This window comes from Monodon monoceros, unplaced genomic scaffold (genome assembly GCF_005190385.1).
Source record: "Monodon monoceros isolate NGI ecotype Baffin Bay Population unplaced genomic scaffold, NGI_Narwhal_1 Super_Scaffold_6, whole genome shotgun sequence".
NCBI lineage: Eukaryota > Metazoa > Chordata > Mammalia > Artiodactyla > Monodontidae > Monodon > Monodon monoceros.
The window spans coordinates 2710257-2733489 of record NW_021703783.1 but is presented as its reverse complement, the minus strand read 5'-3'; the positions used below and the strand labels follow the sequence as shown (position 1 = coordinate 2733489).

At 57.5% G+C, this 23233-nt stretch overlaps 1 protein-coding gene across 13 annotated transcripts; it reads right to left on the bottom strand.

The window, feature by feature from the left end:
- Nucleotides 1-244: 244 nt before the first annotated feature.
- On the bottom strand, nt 245-23189 carry SLC6A12 (solute carrier family 6 member 12). Of its 13 annotated transcripts, XM_029205194.1 has the most exons (18): nt 22173-23189; nt 20022-20105; nt 18132-19803; nt 17596-17873; nt 13841-13975; nt 12175-12315; nt 11354-11441; nt 10240-10372; nt 8730-8864; nt 7350-7453; nt 6971-7095; nt 6499-6611; nt 5936-6073; nt 5073-5175; nt 3288-3388; nt 2689-2859; nt 1414-1518; nt 245-1279 (listed from the first exon to the last, which is right to left on the bottom strand). In XM_029205194.1, exons 4-18 carry the CDS (start codon nt 17816-17818, stop codon nt 1259-1261), a joined length of 1836 nt encoding a protein of 611 aa, XP_029061027.1. In that variant the 5' UTR covers nt 17819-17873; nt 18132-19803; nt 20022-20105; nt 22173-23189; the 3' UTR covers nt 245-1258. The 13 variants fall into 13 exon arrangements, with proteins under 13 accessions (XP_029061027.1, XP_029061016.1, XP_029061028.1 ...); XM_029205187.1 differs by having other exon boundaries at nt 247-1518; nt 17945-19803; nt 22173-23187; XM_029205184.1 differs by having other exon boundaries at nt 247-1518; nt 22173-23187.
- Between the last annotated feature and the right edge of the window lie 44 nt (nt 23190-23233).

The following is a 23233-nucleotide window of genomic DNA, read 5'->3' as shown; positions in this document are numbered from 1 at the left end:
CTCATCCTGGCTGGACCACAGATTTTTCCTCCAGTCACCAGGGAGTGACTTTTCCTACCTTCGCATCACTGCAGGCGGTGGCCCTTCTTCCAGACCCCAGGTTCTCCCCAGGACACTGTCCAGAAGTGGCCTACCCCCCACAGACCCCCCCCCACCTTGCCGTTGGAACACAAGACCACAGAGCCTCCTCCAGGAAGCCTTCCCCAGCCAGGGAAGGGTCTGGCGCGGTTTGGCAGGGGCCTGGGGAGAGAAGCACCCCACACCTCTCTCCGTGGGAGTCAGGGGGTGGCTCTCCCAGATGCCCAGGCAAACCCTGGGGGAGGGGAAGTGGAAAGTGGGAAGAAGACCAAAGTCCAGGGAGGAAATCCGGTCAGAGGGGTATGAGCTAGTGGAGGAGCTGCCAGGGTAGGGCTGCCAATCTGGGCGGGCTGCTCACATCCCCCCCCGCCCGAGGGGGACTCTCTCCCTCCTACCCCAAGAACCACAATGAACAGAAAGAAGGCTGGCACACACGGCAGGTGATCCATGGGTGCTTGTTAACAAGGCAGGAGGGGGCAGTGGGAGGGACACCGGCCTGAGAGCAGGACACCCGGCTTTAGTCGTGTCTCTGGCCCCGAGGAGCTTCATGAACTTGAAAAATCATTTTGTCCCTTGGGTTCCTCAGTTTCCTCATCCATGAAGTCGGGGTCGGGAGCTGCCGGGGGCACTGTCTCTGGAAGGCATCAGCTGGGACAGAACATGCGACCGACTAGCCATGTCTGTCCTGGGTGCAGGCCCATGGTCGTGCCTATTTGCCAAGTGTGGGGGCCATCCTGAGCCCCTGCCACCCCAATGCTCTGTGCGTTAAGGACACCACTGCAAGGCGGGCGTGGAACTAGGGCTGGAGCTGGGGACACCTTGTGACACCGCCTCCGGGAAAATGCAAGACAACGGTGGCCGTTTCTCTGGTTCCTTCCCGCGGGCTCCAGGACACTAAGCCAGGTGAGGAAGCCCTCCAGTGGAACGTCAGGACCCAGCGTGGGGTGTTCAGTTGTCACATGCAACATGGCGTGTATCTCTATGGGCGCTACCCTCCCCAGGCACAGAGATCCTAAGTGCTAAGAGGAAGCCTCCCTACAGTGGGTGATCCGCTGTTGCACACTGCAGTTGTTCTAACCAGACGGTGGGCTCCGGAAAGACCACCTCCTTCACAGATAAGACGGGGTGTTCCAACAGGCACGGCAGGCTCCGGCGGCACTGTCTCTAGCCCACTGGGACATCACAGAGCTTCTCGGCAGGGCTGCGGGAGGGGGCAGAGGTGAAGGCTGTCCGCCGGGGGACGGGGGCCCTGACCCAGCTTCCTGGCTCAGTAGCCACCTGGTTTCCAGCCACATCCTACAAGTGCGTCTCCTTCTCCCCGGCCATGAGACCTGCCTTCGTTGGGGAGGGCCCGCAGTCCCGGCCGCTGCCACCGTCCAGACACAGGTGTCGCTTGGGCTGTGGCAGGCTGGGGTCAGGGGTGACGAGCTGCCGCAGGCGCTGCGGGGAGAAGAGGAGTCAGTGGTGCTGGTGGCAAGAGAGGCAAAGACGTGTCCTCGTGTCTGTGTCCCCAGGGCCCAGCACACAGCTCAGCGTAAGTGAGTGAAAGGGCACAGAGCTCGAGAAGCGAGAAGAGGCAGTAACGTGTGACTGAGCGTGTGAACCGCCTGGCTCCCGTCCTGGCTCTTACTGACGCCTGCACGGTCGTAGGCACCCCACTGAACCACACTGTGACTCGTCTGTAAGGTGACAGACACACCTCAGAGAACAGTGCCCAGCACAGGGTAAAGTGATCAGCGAGCGTCTATTTTGTTCTTATTGTTACTATTCTTACTGCTGCTATTATCACACGCTCAGTGAGTGTCTATCATTGTTCCTCCTAGTAGTAGTCCTACAATGACTACTGTTACTGGTGCCATCTCCTTCTTGCTTTCAATGTAGACATGATGACTGGAATCATGACAACCTTCTCGTGACCATGCGGTGATAAGCATGATGATGAAAAGACAACAGGACCGGGATGGAAGTCCAGGAATAGAGGAAGCGTCTGGTCCCTAACGGCCTCTTTAAGCAGCTGGACCAAATGCCAGGAGGCCCCGTCTCTGGTCCTCTTCACATGTAAGAAAAAACCAAGCCCGTTTGCTTACTGCACATTGGGTTTTCTGTGACTTGTGGGCGAGACAGATTTCCACAAATGTAATGTCTTTGTGGGACACTGGCTCTATCCCTTCCAGGAAGACATGTCCGAACCCTAAACAGGGAGCCTTTTGCATATGGTTCGCAGGCAGGGCTGAGAGGAGGAGAGAAGCCGGGAGCCTGTGTGGATGAACCATGGCTGCTGGTCACCAGTTTCCAAGAGCAGGAATCTGTGCTCTGTGACCCCCTGCGTCTGGCACCTTGTGTTCTTATTTGTGACTCACTTTCCCCCTTAACCCCTTGACAGCTGCCCTTGGTCAACCTGCCCAGATGATCTGCTGGAGGTCAGATGCTGAAGGTCTAGGACTCTTGAACATTTCTGAAAATGAAGCCCTTCTTCAAAGGTCCTTCTCCTTAAGATTCCCTTAGACCGAAGGGCAGCCCGGCACTCAGAGCTGGCCCGGCCGTGGTGTCCTGCCCAGAGTCCAGCCCCTTCGGTGCCCTCCTTTGATGCGCCACTTCCCCAGCCCCTACCTTCCTGAAGGAACCCTGGGTCTTCAGGAGGGCGACGACGATGAAAAGTGGGACGCAGCTCATGGAGGAGCCAGCCAGGAGCCAGCCGATGAAGTATCCCCAGGCCGGGTACACATAGACGTTGTTGTATCTGAGAGGTGTGTACTTGCTCAAGGAGAAGAGGAAAGTGGCCTAGAAAGACAGCGGGAGGACGCAGATGCAGGAGGAGCCCGTGAAACCCTCTCCTCGGGACGGAGCAGTTAAACACCAACACACTGGCGCCTCTAGAGAGGCTCCCTCTGCAAGTGTGTCACAGACCGCGGGCTCAGAGGCAGGGAGGGGAGACCAACAGCTGGGAAATCACGCAGGCAGACAGACAGACGGAGGTGCGAGGGAGGGAGGGAGGGATGGAGCAGGAACTAGACCAGATGGTAGTGCTGGTAAAGCAAAGAGACGGGCGAGAAAAGGGGGGGCGGGGAACCAGCACATAAGAGGGCACGAAGCAGCCCCTGCAGGTAACTGCGCAGGCGCAGGAGGGAAGGAGCCCCAGAACTCTGCCCGTGCCCCGAGATGGCTAGAGGCAGGAGGAGATGGGGGTGGTGGTGCTGGAGGGCACATACCAGGCAAAGGCCCGGGGTCAGGAAGAGCCAGGAGATCTTCACTAGGGGCCACGGCCGGTAGCCAATCATGTCCTCCACGTTGTCATAGAAACGGTCGGCCCCTGACCAGGTGGGTGGGGGGAGAATGTGAGGACAGGAAAGGGACGGCGGGTGGGCTCGGGGAAGGACTCACCTGCTTCGTCCGCCTCCCCGCACCGTGGTGGGGAACCTGGATCTGGACACGTGAGTGACACTGGAGGCGGGGAGGCCGCCACCAACCGAGAGCCCCTAACCTCCCAGTGTCTCTCTGCTCTCAGGTCTGCGGATGAAGACCCGAGTCCTAACACAGAGGAGGGTGTGAGCCCAAACGGGGCTCAGCGGGTGTACACATGCTTATTGCATCACAGAGGTGAACTCGGCTTCAAGTAAAAATAGCAAAACACCAAGGGAGCCGATGCTCGAGCCCAGCGCTGAGGGGCGGGGGCGGCACCTGCACCCCAGACTCCAGGGGGCCCCTCTGTGCTCCCAGTGAAGCACAGAAGGGGGCTGGGCTGTGGCCATGGAAACACTGCCTCTTGCACTTGGTTTAATGTCCTTAGGTTTCCACGTTTGCTTCACCTTCTAAGAAGTAAAGAGCCACTGACTGGGAAAGGCCTGGGAGCCCTCTAGCCACCCCCTCACCACCACAAAAGGAACACTGCGAAATGCCACCGCTAGACAGTCGTCCCTTTGGCTTCTTAACCTCCCCCCAGGTGAAAAGCAGATACTGCTGCTGTAGGTGTAACATATTATCAGCCGTTTACACCTCGCTGTGATCGAGTTTGTCAGATCCTCTCTGAGAACAAGTGTCGAAAAGCAGTGGGGAAATCAGAGCGAAAAGGCAGGAGACACGTGGGGAGGGAAGGACGCCAACGAGGAAGGCCTAGGGTAGCGAGATAAAACCCTTCCTATTCGCGGCTCGTCCTGAGGCCCTGCTGCGTGATACCCACGCACCCTCTCTGCCCTGAGCTTTGGCACACTGACAATCCGTTCCCCCAGCTGGTGCAGTGGAGCCAGAGGGACCTGCGGCATGATGACGGCTCCTCCACCTGCCTGCTCTGTGAGCACAGGCAAGGGACCCAACCTCTCTGAGCCTAGGTTTCCCCTGTGAAGGGCTGTGGTGCAGATTACGAGACAGCACTCAGCAGAGCAGTGCTCGGAACATAAAGGCTTCTCCTCTAACCTCACCCCAGGCCGCCGCCGTCATCAGGAACGATAACAGCCTGGATACCACGTGGTCAGCACCGCTGGCCGACTTCCTCGGTGCCGAGGGGGCGGCGCTGTCGGTGGGAGTCAGTGGAAGCCAGAATTCACCAAAGTATCAGAAAGAAATGCACGACCACCACAACAGAAAAGGCTACGTCAAAAACACGGGGATGAGCTTCCTGTCCGTGGAAGTGTTCAAGCAAAGCCTGGGTGATGACTTTGAAAGCGCGTGTGGGAATCTCTGAAGGATCAGACTAAGTGGCCCTGGAGGTCCCTTTTGACTAGGATTCCCACGGGAGAAGGCCTCCAACAGCCTCTGCATCCAAAAAGCTGTGCACAGTTATTTATAATCATTCTCACTCTTCAAAGAACTCCGTTGTCATTAGCCCAGCTCCACTGCCGTAATGAGAAACACCTGGGTTCCCAGCAACGGCTAAACTCCTCAAGTAAAAAGGACCAGGACAGCAGCACAAAGACCCGCAGAGACCGGCGGGCCAGTCCTCACCCTGGGCACATCCTGCCCTTCGCATGGCCCCAAGCCTCCCCCACCCACCCACTTACCGTACACCCAGCCGATGCAGATCACTTCAAACACGGAAAGGAACAGCAGGCACGTGCCACTGCAGGCGTAATAATCAAACAGCTGGAAGATGTACATCCCGCCCTGTGGGGCAAGAGGCAGAGTGAGACCTCGGCCGGGGGGCAGGGGACATGCCCCAGCCCACACGAGACGACAGAAGCCCATCTGGGATGCCACCCTGCCCGGTCCAGGGAATTCATCCCTTGCAGCCAAAAAGAGTTTGCCCCGCCTGTCCCTGACTCCCAGCCTCCCGGCCCTCATCTGACAACATCTCTGACATCTGCGAGGACCCCAGGGACTGTGGTGCACATACAATGTGCTGTCCAGCACCCCACCTTCCGAAAGTTGCCGAGTTGCGGCCACCTCACTCTGAGTGTGCGCCCCTCCCTGCACCAGGCCTAAAGAAGAGCAACGGCCAATTCTCAGGGAAAGGGCCCTATCCCCCCGGGGTTGGCTGGTGGCAGAAGGGAACCCTGAAGCTGCCCAGAGCTGTCTGTAACATCCCAGGAGGGAAATCTGCCCAAGAATGACATCACCAGAGGAAAGGGAAGCCAGGAGATAGAGGGGAGCATCCCTGAGGATGCCATTGGAGCTGCTGGATCCAACCGTGCCTGAAACCGAAGCATCTCTAGACTTTCCTGTTTCCTAACCAAAAAATTCACCTTCCTGCTTAAGCCAGCTTGTTTGATTTATATCACCCGAAACCAAAGGAGAGGGAACCAACACAGGAAGGTTCCGCCATGTGGTCCCTCCAACCTCGCAGTGAAGGGCCGGGCAGGCGAGGGGAATGTGGCTCTGAGGGTGTCAGGGGGTCGCCAGCCTGCAGGCCGCCCCCACCACTCACCTCGGTGACCAGAAAGAGCCCGATCAGGTAGCACAGGACCACGATGGCAAGGATCAGGAGCTCCCGCCGCCCGCTCTTCCGGAGCTGCCTGGGGAACATGTCCACGGAGGCCGTCACCAGGCACTCCACACAGACAAACTGTGGGCCGGAGGGGGCTGGTAAGAGGGGCCGCTGCCTCCTCGCTCCCCAACCCCACACTGGCCCACAGAGTGCATGGGGCCCAGAACCGGGGTGAGGCCAACCCTGCCTCAGCCTCGTCTCCACCACGGAAGGTGCCAGCCGCGAGGGTTGGCTGGGCGGGGCTGGGCGGCCCGAAGGTTTGGGAGGGCGCGTCCACATCTGCGCGCGAAAGGGTCGGGCCTGGGGGAGCAAAGCAGGTGGCCCCTCCCGGAAGAGGAGGCCGGGCGTCCCCCGACCAGCCTCAAGGACAGGCCCCGGATGCCGGGGCCAGGGCTGGGAAGTCCGGTCGGGGGACAGCGAGGTCGGGGAGGTTATGGCGGCGGACGCAGAAGCTAGTAAGGGGGTCGCAGGGCGGGCGGGGGCAGGCGGGGGCGGGGGCGAACCTGGCTGTCCAGCCCGAGGAAGATGAGCATGATGAAGAAGAGGCAGGACCACAGCTGGGACAGGGGCATCATGCTCACAGCCTTGGGGAAGGCAATGAAGGCCAGACCAGGGCCTGCCGGGCACAGACGCCATCAGGGGCCCGCCCCTGTGTTCGCGCGCCTGTGCGCCTGCCTGCGTGCGTGCGCCTGCGTGCGTGCGCGCCTGCGTGTGCACGCGCCTGCGTGCGTGCGCTGGTTCCCGAGGGCCGGCTGGCTCTTCTACTGCTTTGGGGAGCACGCTTTCCACTCGTGCGTCCGTCCTCCCATCCGTCCCCGCCTCCCTCCTCCCTCCCCTGGTTTTGGCGTTCTGCTCTGTGCCTAGCACGGCCGCCTGATGCTGAAAGGTTCCTACAGTACCCAGCTTCTGGGACCCCTGGCCTCCTGTCCCCTGCCCCTCCTTCTCCCCGGCCCCAGGCAGCAAAGCAGCGCCCACCTGACTCGGCCACCTCAGAGATGGGCACCCCCTGCTCCTGGGACATGAAGCCCAGGATGGAGAAGACCACAAACCCGGCCACGAAGCTGGTGGCGCTGTTCAGGAAGCAGAGGGCGATGCTGTCCCTGCAGAAAATGGGAAGGAAAAGGGAGAAAGAAACCCATCGTGGGGGGACATCCAAAGACGGTAAGCGGTAAAGAGGAGAGAGGAAAGGAAGTGGGGGAAAGGAGCCCAAGACCAGGTACCAGAAGGTGAAGAGAAAAAAGGGAGGGAGAAACACCAGGTCTGGAAAGGGGACCACAGTGTCGGTTTTGCACAGCTTCGGGCCCCTGCTCACAACAGAGGAAGGCCCCCTCCCAGGACCCTGCGCCCCGCTCACCTGTAACAGTTGTTGTGGTACTTGTTGTAGCTGCCCAGGGCCGTCAGGCACCCCTGGCAGATGGCGAAGGAGAAGAAGATCTGGGTGCCTGCGTCCATCCACACCTGCAGGAGACCCCGAGGAAGCGGTGGGAAGATGGGGGGAGCCCGCCAGGGCCTGGAGCAGTGACTGCCCCTCACCTCCACAACCAGCGGCCCATCCGTCCCCGCAGAACCCACGTTACAGCCTACGCCCACTAACGCATCCTCTTCCCCTGGGCACTCAGCAGGCACCACGTCGGTGCGCGTGACTGTAACTTCTAGCTGGTTCACCACAGACGGTGAACCAGAGAAGGAGGCCTGTCTGCAGGGCGGAGCTGAGGACCTGGCCGCCCTCAACCTGCAGATGCCCCCAGGCAGCCATGTGGGCAGAGGCCACGGCCTTCAAATATAGAGAGAAGACACCAGGACTCCACGGGGGTGGGGGGGAGTGGGAGGGGCAAAGAATGTGCTCAGACAAGTCCAGAGGGGCAAAATGTCCAACATCGCACTCGTAAAAAAAAAAATTAAAATGGCAACATGCTACTACTTTGACCTATCAAAGGTTAAAATAAATTCTACTTGAATCTCTCATGGGCCTACAGAAGGAAGGGTACCCACCAACACGGGCAGTCAAAGTCCACAGCACATGTCAAGAGCCTTAAAAGGTGCGTACTCCCTGACTTAGTAATCCCACTTCTGCGTCTGACTACTGCCAGGAAATAATCAGAGATGTGGTCAAAGATTTAAACACAAGGTGTTCATCGCAGCTGTCTGTACAATCATTAAAAAAAAAAAAAAATACATGACCTAAATGTGCAGGAACGGGGAAGAACTGAGTAAAAGCCGACACCTGCCCCAGGTGTGGATGCCCAGAGGTCATATGTCCGGGTCTGTCCGCCAGCTGCCCACACCAGCTCTAGAGAGGTACCTGGACTTATGGGACCGCAGTACATCCTGGCTGGATGAGTGAGCGGATGGATGGGGGACGGAGGAAACATTATGCAAATGATAAAATGACGTTTACAAATGGGTTTAATAACAAGGAAAATGCTTACACTATAAGTGAAAATATATTTATCTCCACGTATAATTGTCTCAACTACGTGAAAACACACACACCAGATAGAAAAAAAAATTGGAAGGAAATATACTAAAATGCTAACAGAGGTTATAGGTGAGTGGTGAGGTTACGAGAGGCTTTTAGTTCCTTTTTCATAATTTTCTTCTATATTATCTACTTTTTTCTCCAGTGGTCACAGATTGCCTCTAAACAGCAAAAAGCAATCAAAGGTTTTCAAAAGTCCAGATCTGGTTTGGGGCAGGAGATGCCTGGGGAAACAGTCCCCAGTGAGGTTCCTACCTGGGGGTCCTTGAGCCGAAGCAAATCTGGTTTTAGATAGTAGATGATGCCCTCGTAGGCTCCGGGCAGGGTGATGCCTCGGATCAGTAGGATGACCAGCATCAGGTAGGGGAATGTGGCTGTGAAGTAGACAACCTGGAGGGGAGAAGACCAAGGTCACCCTTCCCCAGGCAGCACGAGCCGCCTCGGAGGAGGGGTGAGCACAGGAAACTTCCCACCCCTTCCTTTACACATTCTGGGGTGTCTGGGGCTCCCCAGCAGAGGATGAGACACACATCAGCAGGGCAAAGGAACAGGAGGAAGGACAGGGAAGGGTATGAGTTTCCACCCGTAACATTTCAAGAACTCTTTTTTTTTTTTTTTTGTGGTACGCGGGCCTCTCACTGCTGGCCTCTCCCGTTGCGGAGCACAGGCTCCGGACGCGCAGGCTCAGCGGCCATGGCTCACGGGCCCAGCGGCTCCGCGGCATGTGGGATCCCCCCGGACCGGGGCACGAACCCATGTCCCCTGCATCGGCAGGCGGACTCTCAACCACTGCGCCACCAGGGAAGCCCTCAAGAACTCTTTTTGAATCCAGATTCTGATCTCTCTTAATCCCTTATCCTGGCTGTTCGCCTGCCCCTTGCCCCCTTGAAGAGGGTGGGACTCCCCCGCCCAGAGGGAAGGTGAGCAGTGATCAGTGGGGAAATTTAGATGGAACTTTTCCAGGCTTAAGGTTGGGGGAGCAGCATTGGCCTGAGCTCTGGGGGACAGGAGACACACGGGGGGGGGGCTCCACTCTGCCCCTTCCCCGAGAGGGCGGCACTGTCCGTGTCGTTATTACTATTATTTTTATGTTATCATTATTACAACAATCCGTGGAAGGGGGAGGCTGCTTTGGGAGGGGGCTAACCAGAGAAGGTGGGTCTGTTCCCGGCTGTAACAAGCATGGAGCATCAATGTCAGACTCCCTGGGTTGGACATGATGCTCCAGTGTGAACTCTGTACACACAGCAGACCACTTTGTCCACCCTCAGCTTGAGCTCCTTCAGAGATTGGAAAGCCACCACCTCAAAGACTTCTGTTTGCCACTTCATCCTAGACGTGGTCTTGGTGTGTTGTTAAACGAGACAAGCACATCGTGCGAGTGTGTGATCCTGATTGTGCGATATTCACACAACATACACACACACACGCGTGTATAAAGGAAGCTAGAAGCCGACCAGCAAAACGCTGACAGGGATGAGCAGACACCCCTCCAGCCCGCTGGTGGCTCAGCTCTGACACCGGGACTTTCATGGTTCTTATTTTGCTCTGCATGTCACTTACGTAAACAGGCCTTTGAAAGTCATACCGAAAAAGAAAGCCTTCCCTTGTGTTGAGCTAAACCCTGCCTTCCCGTAACGTCCCCTGTTCTCAGCAGGCCTCTCCCTTTCACTGCTTTCTCTTTCAGGTCTCCAGAGGGATGCCATGTATGTCCCCGTGGACCCTGGGGGCCACAGAGAGTGGTCCCGGAGCCAGGACCCCTCACCTTGCCCGTGGACTTGACCCCCTTCCAGATGCAGAAGTAGCAGACAACCCAGGCAAGCAGGAGGCAGAGGGCCAGCTCCCAGCGCAGGGCCCCCAGGTCGTGGATGCCGGCGCTGATGCCCAGAACACGTCTCCTGGGGACGGGGAGACACACAGCCAGGTGAGGCCGAGGGGACAGTGGCCTCCGCCATCAGGTGCCCTCATCCTTAGAGCTGCCCCCACGCCTCCCTGCCCCGCCCCCACGCCTCCCTGCCCCGCCCCCACCCCCTCCCTGCCCCATGGCCAGCACGTCCCCACCTGTGGTCTCTAAGCCACTGGCCGTTAGACGACCACGTAATCCCACATCTCTCTATGTCAGAGAGATAGGGACAGAGAGAGGGCAGTAAGCGTCTGGGCGAGCTCAAGCCCGTGGGGAGCAGAGACCCGTACGGGCAGTTGATGAGCAGGTGCTCGGGAAGCAGACAGAGGGGCTGGATGGGCGTCAGCATCTGAAGAGTGACTGGGGTGATGGGAACACGTGTGTGCCGGGGTCGGTGGGCATGAGGGCGGCGTGGATGCCGGGAGGGCGCCCCGGGGAGAGTGTCGGTGAGTACGTGTGGGCCAAGGTAAGTGTGAGGGCAGGTAGACTTGTATACGCGCAAGGGTGGACACGTGTGGATGCTGGGGTGCAAGTGCTCGTGTGGAGGGTGCAGGCGTGAGTGTAGAAATTTGCCAGTTCCTGTGGTGTAAATACTCCCACTTCGCCCAATTTCAAGCCACCACCAGGACATCAGGGCACATGGAGCTGGCACAGACTCTTCCCAGCTCGCCTGGCCGTCGGCCGTGGCTGTCTACGTGCAGGTGGGCGTGTGGGTGCGGGTGGGTGACGGTAAGAAGGCACGTGGGTGATGCAAGTCACGTGGACGCGCGTGTGAGTCCAGGTGGACACAGGTGGATGCGGGGCGAGCGTGAGGGTGCGGACGGTAGGTGTGGAGGGTCCCTCATCTCCTAGTGACGTGAGTGCTGGAAAGCATGCACAGGGAGGTGTACACCTGCACCCCCAGTCCCGGGCCCCAGACATTTAAATTCCCTCCGCCTGGGGCCCCCGGGAGGCGGCCTCCAGGCCGGGCACCTACTCCCAGAATTCCATGACGGGGGAGGTGAAGTTCACGGGCGGGGCCGCTGCGCCAGCTGCCGAGCGGTTCAGGAAGTCCATGCAGTGCTCTGCAGGGGACAAGAGGGGCATCAGCAGCGGGCCAGGCGGGCAGAGGCGCCCTCACACCCCGTCTGCCCCCCTCTGGCCTCGCATTCCCGGTCCCCAGAGCTTCCTCTGGAGCCCCCGCTTTCCAGCATCAGGAGTTCCTGCTCGGGTGGCTCGGGTGACCAGCCCCCGTCCCTGTGTGCCTCACGCTGCTCTCACCCTGGTGAAGCTGGCTGCTCCTCTGGCCATGCTGCCAGCCACCTCTGACCCTGTCCAGACCTCAGGCCAGGCCCCCATGCCCACGTGTGCACCTCACTCCCCAGCGATGGGGGTATGGGCTCGCGGGACGGCCCCGCCGGGAGTGGTCCCCACGCAGGCCCCTTCCCATCCTTCCGTGGTCACCCGTCGAAATCTGCCACTGCTCTGTCCGCTCGTCTGTTCCCAGCGCTTGACTGTCCCTGGTGCGGGCTAGGCCGGATCACCCGGGCCCACCGCCGGGTCTCGAGGGTCTGGCACACAGTAGGCCCACAGTGAACACTGGCTCGGTGGGTGGACGTTGGGGGGTGTTAGCGCCTGGCAGCCGCTTGTCACCCACCGTCCCACCGGGTCGTCGGCTGTCCTGGCGGCTGGCAGGGGTCGGCCAGCAGAGTGGCCACCTGTGCCCGCCCAGCTCGGCTTGGGGGCTGTTCTGCCGAGAGCTCCATCACTGTTCGCCCGGCCCCAGCTGCCCCGTCCCGGGGCCAACACGACAAGTACCTGTGTTCCAGGAGTGGGTGCAGGCAGTCCAGGGCAGCTCGGGGGTAAAGGAGCTGAACAGGTAGAAGAGGGCCCAGGAGAGAATGATGATGTAGTAGACGTTCAGATAGGCCTCGATGACCACAGACGCCAGGCCAATGCCTTGTGGGGGGAGTAACAAGGGGGTCCCAGAGACCAGCGTCAGCCTGGGAGCCGCCCACCGTGCTGGAAGGACAGGGGCCACAGAGACCCCGCGGGGCTCATTCACGGGCCTGAGAGGCCCTTTACTCCTTATCTTTCTAAGTAAGAAAAGCAGGTGACAGAGCACCACCCTAGGCATTCTCCCAGTTTTATGATGTATATCTGAACACATTTGTTTTTTCATGAGAGAATCTCTGGAAGGAGCATCGTCCAGAGGTTAACAGGTGGGTCTCTGGGTGACAGATTTCAGTTTACTTTTAAAAGTTCTTTTCTTTCTCTGGTTTTTCTAGTTTTTCTGTGACAGTCATGCATCACTTGTGAAGTCGCAAGGGACAGGAGGAACAGAGGCACGAGGCCAGAGGCAGGAGGTTCCCGAGTTCGGGTCTCACTAGGCATCCGAGCCTCTGGGGGGTGGAGGGAACCCACGCGTGTGTGGGCATCAGGCAAGGACCCGGGCAGCCTCGGTGGGGCTGTGGACCCCAGGGAGCAAACCGAGGACAGACTCCACGTGGACCACACACAGCCCACACGGACCCCAAGGATCCGAGGAAATCATCCCAGACACCCCACAGGGTCCCCATTCTGATCCCACAGGGACCCCCCAAATCACCACATGGACCCCCAAGGACCACACAAAACCATCTGATGCCCCAAGAGGGATAAGCACCAGACTAGCCATGCCCCGCAGCCCAGCCCCTGGTCAGGCTCCCAGTCTGCTCAGGAGCCAGCATGGTTCCACCACGTCCACGCCGTCCAGCGGAGGCTTGGCGGCCCCCAGACAGGCCTGTCCTGGGCCCGGCCCCTTAGGGCCTGGCGTCCGAGGCAGAGTCCTCCCTCCCCCGCAACCATGCAAGGAGCCGCTCAGGGACCAGGAGGGCCCTGGGTTTCCCACTGGCCGTCAGGGCGCCATCAGCTGAACAGAGGGTGGAAGAGGACATCCCCACTGCTCCCATCAGTGCCAGCAGATCCCCAGAGGGAGGGCAGGGGCTGGGACCAGCTTAGTCCCTAACACAGGACACAGCACAAACCCGCGGAGACCTGCGTTAGTGAATGGCCTCATTTTCTCATCTTATGAGGGTAACGCAGACACTACTGGAGGGTTAGGTGAGGACGCAAACGCGTGTGACGTGCTGACGTGAGCCCTGGCACATCATCACCATCATCACCATGATTATACCCCGCGGAGGCGTGTCTGGGACCAGGCCATGCGCTCGGGAGCACATTTCCTGCGAAGCTGTGAAGACTCAGCTTCAGGGTTCCTCACTTGCAAGGACTCCTCCCAAGACTCTGCACCTGATGTTGTGCCTAGTTATAATTTTGTATCGTCCTTCCTGGAGACTGCTTCCACCCAGGTTCTAGAAGCTTCGGGCCCCAGGAAGCCTGATGACACGTCCTAGCTCCTCTGCAGCCCTCAGCACAGGGTGGATGAAGGAAGCGGGGAGGGTGATGGCCGGGGGGGCGGGGTGTGCGGCCCGAACGCACTCACCCTGGAGGAGGGGGCAGATCTTCCTCCAGGCTGTGACGCTGCCCTGGCTGGTGTACTGGCCCAACGCCACTTCCAGAAAGAACACTGGGATGCCGCAGGTGAAGAAGAAGATGAAGTAGGGGAAGAAGAAGGCTCCTGCCGAGGAGGGGGAAGGGGGCTGAGCTGGCAGCCGACCCCTCAGCCGCCCCCCGCAGCCCCCAGGGGCCCAAGACAGCAGCTTCCTCCTGTCTGTGAGCAGGGCCCAGCGGAAAGTTTCCAGTCCGCGCCCCACCCGGCATAGGAAAGACCTTCGAAGGGAAATGAATGATAATGTAGATGGAGATCCTAATATATGCCCTATGTATTTTCTCAGTGTGCTTCACAAATCTAGTCCATTTATTCTTTTTGGAACCGAAAATGTGTTCTGTATAATTTGATATGCTTATTAAATCATCAAGTTTGTTCCGTTTTCAAGAAAAACAAACAAAAACACCTTGGGAAAATGATTTTCCCTGTAATCATTTCCAGAGGGTATTTCCCCTCCCTCAGGCTCCGGTCTGAACTGGGCCCCCTGCAGACAAGGCCACTCCTCTGCTAGCCTGCTGCGCTGAGGACCGTTGCCCACGTTCTCGTGCGCTTGTCTACTCTGCTCCTCAGTGTAAACTTCCAGCAGAGGAACTGCTGAGTCAGAGGGCAAGAGAAATGGACCTTTTTTTTTTTTTGCTTTTTCTGTCATAAAATGTACGTAACATAACTTTTACTATTTTAACCGTTTGTAAGTGCACAGCTCAGCAGCATTCAGTTCATTCACATTGTTGCACAACCATCGCCACCGCCCTCTCTAGAGTTTCCTCACCCAAACTGAAGCTCTGTCCGCTTTCAACGCTCACTCCCCTCCCCCTCCCCCAGCCCCAGCACCCACCCTTCCTCTTTCTGTCTCTACAAACTTGATCATTCTAGGCACCTCATGGAATCCTACAGTATTTATTCTGTCGTGACTGACTTATTTAGCATAATGTCTTCAAGTTGCATCCATGTTGCAGCATGTATCAGAATTTCCTTCCTTTCCAAGGCTAAATAACGATCCAGTGTCACTATAGGTCACATTTTGTTTATCCGTTCATCCACTGATGGACGTTTGGGTTGTTTCCACCTTTTCAGAATAAACTTTCTTTTTTTTTTTTTGGCCATGCCACGAGGCATGCGGGATCTTAGTTCCCCGACCAGGGATGGAACCCGGGCCCATGGCAGTGGAAGTGCCGCAGAGTCCTAACCACTGGACCTCCAGGGAAGTCCCAGGGATGAACATTTTTAAGGTCTTTGACCGGCATTTCCAAATTGCCCTCCCACACTCTTGTACCATCTGCCCTCCCAATAGCAACATGTGAGAGCAAAGACGGATTGGTGAGTCTTCCTGGGCCTGCTGCTGCCGACCAGCTCCATGGTCCCAGGCAAGTGGCTGAGGTCTCTGGGCCCCTGTCCTCCTCTGTGGAACAAGGGCTCTGATGAGATCATCTTTGGTCATAGCCACCTCTATGTCCGTGACACTGCGGCCAGGGCAAGAATAAGCCACCACAACCTCCCCCAGCATTAGTTCTCACCCCAGCCCTGGCCTGCCCGGGAAGTCCCATTTCTATTTCTTTGGAGTCACCGGTTTAGGCAATTTGCAGTAAGAACTATAAGTTTTAAAACAGAGAGCAAGGGACTTCCCTGGTGGTCAGTGGTTAACACTTTGCCTTCCAATGCAGGGGGTGCAGGTTCGATCCCTGGTCAGGGAACTAAGATCCCACATGTGGCCAAAAAACCAAAACATAAAAGAAGCAATATTGTAACAAATTCAATAAAGACTTTTAAAAAATGGTCCACATCAAATAAATGAATAAAAGGGGCTTCCCTGGTGGCACAGTGGTTAAGAATCCGCCTGCCAATGCAGGGGACACGGGTTCGAGCCCTGGTCCGGGAAGATCCTACATGCCGCGGAGCAACTAAGCCCGTGCACCACAACTACTGAACCTGTGCTCTAGGGCCCGCGAGCCACAACTACTGAGCCCACGTGCTGCAACTACTGAAGCCCACGTGCCTAGAGCCCGTGCTCCGCAACGAGAGAAGCCACCGCAATGAGAAGCCCGCGCACCGCAACGAAGAAAGCCCATGCACGGCAACGAAGACCCAACGCAGCCGAAAATAAAATACATAAATAATTTTTTTAAAATAAATAAATAAAACAGAGAGCAAGACACGTGGTAAATGTTCACTAAATATTTGTCAAATTAAATAGAAACAGCGGGGCTTCCCTGGTGGCGCAGTGGTTGAGAGTCTGCCTGCCGATGCAGGGGACACGGGTTTGTGCCCCGGTCCGGGAAGATCCCACATGCCGCAGAGCGGCTGGGCCCGTGAGCCATGGCCGTTGAGCCTGCGCGTCCGGAGCCTTTGCTCCGCAATGGGAGAGGCCACAACAGTGAGAGGCCCGCATACCGAAAAAAAAAAAAAAAAAAATAGAAACAGCGTTTAGAAGGATTTTCTAAACAGTGGTTATTTTTAAACAGGAATGTTCCTTCTTTTTTACCTTTCTGGAATGTTTCTAATATGCACATATATCATTTCCACAAGAGAAATACAGTTATTTTCAAAAGGCAAAAATGAATCTGGCCAGTCACACATAAACTCATCTAAATGAATTATTCCATTTATGTGAAATATTCCAAATAGGTTAAATCCACAGCCACAGGAAGTAGATGAGTGGTTGCCAAGACCTGGTGGAAAGAGGGCTCAGGGGTGACTTCTAACATGTACAGGGCTTCTCTGGGGGGTGATGGAAAATTTCTAGAATCAGTCGTGGTAATGGTTGCACAATTCTGTGAACATACTAAAACCATTTAATTGTACACTTACAAAGGTGACTCTGATCCCTCCCCACCGTGCCCCTGCTCATTTTTACTACCAGCGCTGAAAAATATAAAATTGTTTCTTGAATTAAAAAAAAAATCATAGGGTTTCCCTGGTGGCGCAGTGGTTGAGAGTCCGCCTGCCGATGCAGGGGACACGGGTTCGTGCCCCGGTCCGGGGGGATCCCGCGTGCCGTGGAGCGGCTGGGCCCGTGAGCCATGGCCGCTGGGCCTGCGCGTCCGGAGCCTGTGCTCCGCGACGGGAGAGGCCACAACAGTGAGAGGCCCGCGTATTGCAAAAAAAAAAAAAAAAAATCATAGACAAGATAATGTCATTTCTTTGATCAACATTCCTCAGTGGCTCCCATGTCACTCAGAGCAGGGCCCGGAGGGGCTGAGCCCCGACCTCTGGCTCCTCTTCCGCCTGTCATTGCCCCCTTGCCGTCCCCTGCGTTTAGAATGTTCTTCACTTGAACTGCATCCTCGAGACTGGCTCCTTCACCTCCTTCAAGTCTGGGCTCAAAGGCCACCTCCCGGACGGACCCTTTCCTGGTCCCCTCGCTTCCCATCTCACGCCCCTCCCCGCCCCTCCTCCCTGCTCTGCTTCTGGCCCGTCCGCTCCCCACAATGTGACAGACCACAGTGGACGTATCTGTCTGTGGTCTGCTGCCCTTTGCTGGAGTGTAACCCGGAGTGTGTTGTGCTTTGTATCTAGCACGGTGCCTGGCAAGGGTGGCCCAGAGTGTGAGCTGCGAGGAGCTCACCGTGAGGACGCATCCCCATTTCACAGCAGGGGGATGCTGGAGTCAAGCTCCCTGCCAGCCTCCCTCCACTGCCCAGGCAGGAGGTGCCCAGGTGGGCACTGTTCTCCCCACCTCAGAGTGAACTCACCTCCCCCGTTTTTGTAGCAGAGGTAGGGAAACCTCCAGACGTTGCCCAGCCCGATAATCTCCCCGGCCACGGACAGCACGAACTCCATCTTGTTGCTCCACTGGCCCCGCTCCTTCACCTGGTCCTTGCCCTCCTGGTCCAACTTCTCTCCCTCCTCAGGGACCCAGGAGACCACAGAAGGCCCATCCTTGGGAACTGCCACTTTTCTGTCGTCTGCAGCCATGGACTGGCTGGGAGGCCACAGAGGGGAGTGGGCAGGACGGCAGGAGAGGTGTGGCCTGCGGGGACAAGAAGGAATGAGCTGGGGAGCCCCAAGGACGCCCGTCACCCCCTCTCTCTCCATCCTAACCTTTCATTATTGCTGGAATGCTGTCGAATACTGGCAGACTATTGATTTTCCTCCCAAATTCTTGATATTTACACCTAAAGTTACACTTTGCTCTCACAGCTCTGAGAACAAACAGGGAGCAGTTTGTTCTTAGTTTGCCCATTTTGCAGATGGAAAAATCCAGGCCTTGACAGGTGAAGTGACTTGCCTGAGACCATTCAGGACTAGATGGGGATTGAAACCCAAGCTCGGGGACTCTTATTCCAAGTCTCTTCTGATCTTCACAGTCAGCTGCTGTCCCCGCTGGCCCTTCTGCCCGGCTGCTCAGTGTCAGTGGGTGTCACCTGCCCAGCCTCCGGCCTCCAGGCCAGAAGGGATCAAAGGCTGTCAGGGGTAACAGGAGGTCAAAGGGCAGGTGTGGCCCGGTAACTGCATGGTCTTCCCTGGGCCAGCTGTGTGCTCGTAGCTGTGCCGGCATGACCGATGGCCTCTGGGTAAACATGGGAGCCAGCTAAGTCCGGGCATCTGATTGGGAGAGCAGAGGAGGGTGGGGCACAAGGCCAGGTCGGGACAGGAGCGGCCTTCGAGGGGACCCTGGCTCTTGAATCTCTGTCCTGAGAGCAGGCGGGGGTTCTGGTGGCAGAAGTGGCCACCAGAGGGACCCTCACTTGGGCGCTCACCTCCGGATGCGAGCAGTCCCTTCAAGGGAGGCCCAGAAGTGACTGCTCACCACAGCAGGTCACTGCCCTTCCCAACTTCCTGCCCTCCTAAAGAGCAGCCACTCTGCTCTACCCTGTCCCTCTTGCGGGCTGTTTATCTGCTGCCAGGAGATAGACTGATGCGTGCTCTATCCAGAATCCTTGCTGGCCTTCCCTCCCCACACTCCACCACCTCCACTCTTGTTTCTGCCAGGAAGACGTGCCGGGCTGCCGAAGGATCCTCTCCCCCAGGCCCCCCGCCTCTGCCTCCAAGGGGCAGTGGGGAACCAAAGTGACCAGGAGCTACCAAGGGCTCTGCTCCTCCAAGTTTCTAGAGAAACACAAGGGATTCTTTTTATTAAAAGAAGAGTCTGTGTTTACTTGTTAGTCCTTTTAACCCAGGCAACAACCCAAGCCCAAGTCAGTTAGAAAGGTGTGGCAGGGCCATCTCAGGTTATGGAAATTTTTGAAGGTGACTTGGAGAGTGCAGGTTATCCCAGGAATGGGAAAGAATGTCGGGGTGAAACTCTGGTACTGGGACCTACTCGGAGGCTTCCGTGGCAAGGTCAGCCCAGGAGGGAAGGTGCGGAGAGAGGCACCCCGTGGAATCAAAGGCCTCACCCTCTGATATAAAGGAAGGGGCCGGGGAGGAAGGGAAGGAAAGAGAGCTCCAGGTTCAGAGAGCTCAGCCACACCCCAGGGGCTTTGAGAACCAAGCCTCAGGAGGAAAGAACAGGGCGGTTTGGCCCCTGGGGACACCTGAACCAACTGTGGATACTGCTACAGAATTGCGGCTGGGGGACTCTGAGGACTGGCCCCTGAATCTTTATCCAATGAATGAATGGACTCAAAAACATGGATGAAGAAGCATCAAACAGGAGACCCAAGGTCTGGTCCAGACCTGGCTAGTAATAGTAGAAGTTAACGGGGGACTTCCCTGGTGGTCCAGAGGTTAAGACTCCACGCTTCCACTGCAGGGGGCACGGGTTCGATCCCTGGCTGGGGAACTAAGATCCCACATGCTGCACAGCACGGCCAAAAAACCCCAAACAATAACAACAACAAAAAACTTGACTCCATTTCTTGTCCAACACCTGTTCCCCTCAAGATTGAGGGGTATCAGAGAAAAGGGAGGACCGAAACAGCATACCAGCCCGTGTCCCTGTCCTTTGAAGTAAAAGCCTTAAAAAAAAAAAAGAAGTTGACATTTGAGTCAGCACTGTGCTGAAAACATACACATCCTTACATGCATTATTGTTTCATCTTCATAAAAATATTTGAAGAATGACTATTAACTCCGTTTTATAAATGAGGAAATGAAGCCCAGAGAGATTAGGGAACAGGCCCTGACACCCCCAGGTGCTCAGTAAACTATTTTTGAATGGTTTGAACAAACTTACCAGTGCAGTAACTGGGGAGCTGAGCGGCCACGTTGCTGTGTGACCTTAGGCAAATCACACCTCCTCTCTGGGCTTTAAGTCTCCCTGAAAGAGAGAATGACCCCTACTCAACTGTGGTGTTGGGAGGGCAGGGTATACGCATGAGATCCATAAAAGACAAGGAGAGATACTGCCTTTGCTCGCCAAGCCATCGCGTAGCCCAGCTCGGGGCCCGAGCATAGGGTCACCAATGGGGTGGCCAGGAGACAAGCCTCACTGTCCCCAGACCAGAGGCAGCTGTTTCAGGGCCAAGTTGTCCTCAACAGCTGGAGTGGGGGAGACCCACCTGGGAAAGGAGTAAATGAAGGGAAAGCCAGAGGGGAACACAGGCTGAGGAAGCAAAGCCCAGAGCCCAGGGTGGGCGCAGGATTTGGGAGAAGAGAACGCAGATGAGCTGATCTTCACGTGACAAGTTTGTTCTTTTTCAGAAAGGCTGTTGAGAGGAGCATGATTTATGGGTAAGAGTGAAAAACCGGAAAGGCAGAATGAAAGCAAGAGCATGTGAAAAGGAAAGCTGGCCCAGGGCCATGGCAAGTCAAGGGGAAACAGGCTTACCTTACAGCAAGCGGGACTCAAGTTAGACTCAAGGAAGAACTTTCCAGGAGGACGTTAGACATAAAAGCTGTACTGAGCTCTCCTTTTGGGGGTTGAAGGCCAAAGGAGAGCACCCCACCCTCCTGCCCCCCTCCCTGCCCCCCTCTACTGTGCCCTTCTACCCCCGGCCCGTTTGCCAGGAATACTTAAACACAGTGCTATCCTCAGTCACGATGACTTTCAGAAGTCTCCACCGTCCCGAGGGTTCACGCCAGCTCTCTCACCTCTCCAACCCCTAGCACCAGCTGCCCTGCTGCCCATCTGCTCTGCTAAGCTGGGGCAGGGTGTGGGGCAGCCTGGACCTCACCACACGCCAGTGCTCTCCAGAAGCAGAGGAAACCTTCAGGAGGCTGACAAGCCCCAAATTCACTGTTTTCAGGGTCTGGGCAGGTAGGCGGAGGAGCGGAAACAGGTGGAAATGCTGCTGCCCTCCACGCGTCCCCGGGGGCAGCGGCCCAGGCCCTGGACGTCCCAGCCCCACTTCAGCCCACACCCACATACCAGCTCCCCGTTCAGCACACACGCTGTTGCCACTCCCATCACGTCCCCTTGCACACACATACCTGTGTGCACAGCACCAAAACATGACCCCCGTCGAGTCCTTCACACCCCGTGGGCCGCCCGCACCTCCGATGCCCCCCGGGGCACAGGCCGCCCTGCCGTCCGCACCCCGGTGTGGAGCCCACGGGGAGGCTGACGGGTCTGGCCCCTCTGCTGGCCGCTTCCTTCCCAGCTGCGGGGCACCGTCTGTCTCCCCCTCCTCTCGCTCTCTGGCCCGGGTCGCTCCTCTCTCCCCCGCTCCCTGGAGCCAGCCCCCTCCCCGTCTCAGGACTTTCCGCCAGCCAGGCTTGTCCCTGAGCAGCTCAGATGCTGCAGAGGAGCTGGGGTGACCCCCTTGTCCCAGGATTCCCCAACACCAGACTTCCCTCTGGCCCCGCTCACGGCACGGACACACACTGCCACCCAGTCCCCCTCCCAGGTGTCGCCCCACCCACCCACCCCGCACCCTCTGCGAGGAGCTCACCTCCTCCCGTCTGGCTCCCCGGGTCCCGCAAGCCTCGAGGCCCCAACAGAGTCCCAGGGAAGCCGCTAGGAGACCCGACCTGAAAGGGAAACTGTCCCCCACCTTCGCTCCTTCTCTGCCTCCCAGCTCAGAATCCCATCCAGTCGTGGTCCTGGGACCCCCCAGACAGAAAGCGACTCTGTGTGTGTGTGTGTGTGTGTGTGTGTGTGTGTCTGGGCACACTCGAGTGTGAGCTGGTGTACTGGGAAGTGGAGGGGCAGAGAAATACCACAGCAGCAGGAGGGACCGAGGCCAAAAGTTTGTGAGCCAGGATTACAGCACCCAAGCTCAGGAAGTCAAGTCCTCTGTCCCCAGCCCCTCCCCACCTCCCTCCCGGCCAGAGCTCCCCCATGGGCGGGCGCTGTCCCAAGACGACCCCCCCAGAGCTGGGCTCGGAGACTCACGCCCACCTCGTCTCCCCACCTTTGCCCCTTGTCCCTCCCCGCCCATCTCACCGTGCCCCCTCTGGCGCTGGCTCCTTTTCCTCCGGTGGGCACAGCCCTCTCTCACCGGGGCGGTAGGATGGGCACCACCAACAGCCAGGCTGGAAGCTGAGATCTCGGGAGGGGAACTGGCCTCGCTGACGAGGGGGTGGGAGGAGGTGAATCACTGCTGGACTTTTCCACAAGTACCTGCCCTCTGTGGTTTCAAAGCAAGGCTCTGGACCTTCACAGCCACAACCCTCTTCCTTGGGATTTTCCTAGAGAAGGTGCCAGAACACACCTCAAGAACACCTCAGGTTTGCAGGTAGACAGGCCTGGGTTTGACGCCTCCTTTGTCTGTCGGCCAGACAAGCATCTGAGCCTCCGTCTATCGACCCATCAAGGGTGCGTGACAACACCTACTTCACAGAGATGCTGGGAGGGCGAAAGGCAATCTGGGAGACTGCTTAGCGTGTTGTCGGTGCTTCAGGGCACTTGGTGATGTTTGCTGAAGGGTCGTCTGGAAGCAGGGGCTGGGATGCTGGAGTGTCCCAGGCAGCAGTGACGATGCTCTGGGGACCTCTGGGCACTCAGCACACAGCTGGGACTTGTCTGATTGCCTGATGGCCATCAGTGGTGAACTGGTACTTGTTGAATAAATATCTGTGTCCCCACTACGTGCCCGGTGAGCTTCTCTAGAACGGGGTCCTCATCGCTGTTTCTGAGATGTCCTCACGGTGCTCATACAGGACCGTCCGGGGCCATTCACTCAGGACAGACAGTGCCCCCTTCCGGATAATAAAGACGCTTCTTCGGGCCCAGGTGGTGGGGGGAGGAGAAGCTGTGAGGAGAAAGGGAAATTTCCCTTTGCCTGTTCCTCCCCTGTGTGTCCTAGAACTTCCCCGCAGGGCTGGGGTGTGAAGCGCGAGTCTCAGTCTGTAGTTTTCCATCGAGCACCCCCCGCTCAGTGTCTCAGGCCCCTCTCAGCATCTCCCTGAGGCTCCCCGTGGAGAGACTACCAGAACAATCCAGCAAGCCAGGCAGGCTGGGGCGGAGAAGGGCTGTGGTCCCGGCCGAATTCACACTCTGTTTCC

Coding starts and splice junctions, on each gene's coding strand:
- SLC6A12 (XM_029205183.1), bottom strand. CDS start 17,938: ATGGAGAGAGAGGGGGTGACGGGCGTCCTTGGGGCTCCCCAGCTCATT. Junction 7,454..8,729: donor TTCGGCTCAAGGACCCCCAG/GTAGGAACCTCA, acceptor GGTCTCCTGCAG/GTGTGGATGGACGCAGGCAC. Junction 1,519..2,688: donor CCCAGGGTTCCTTCAGGAAG/GTAGGGGCTGGG, acceptor TTCTCCCCGCAG/CGCCTGCGGCAGCTCGTCAC.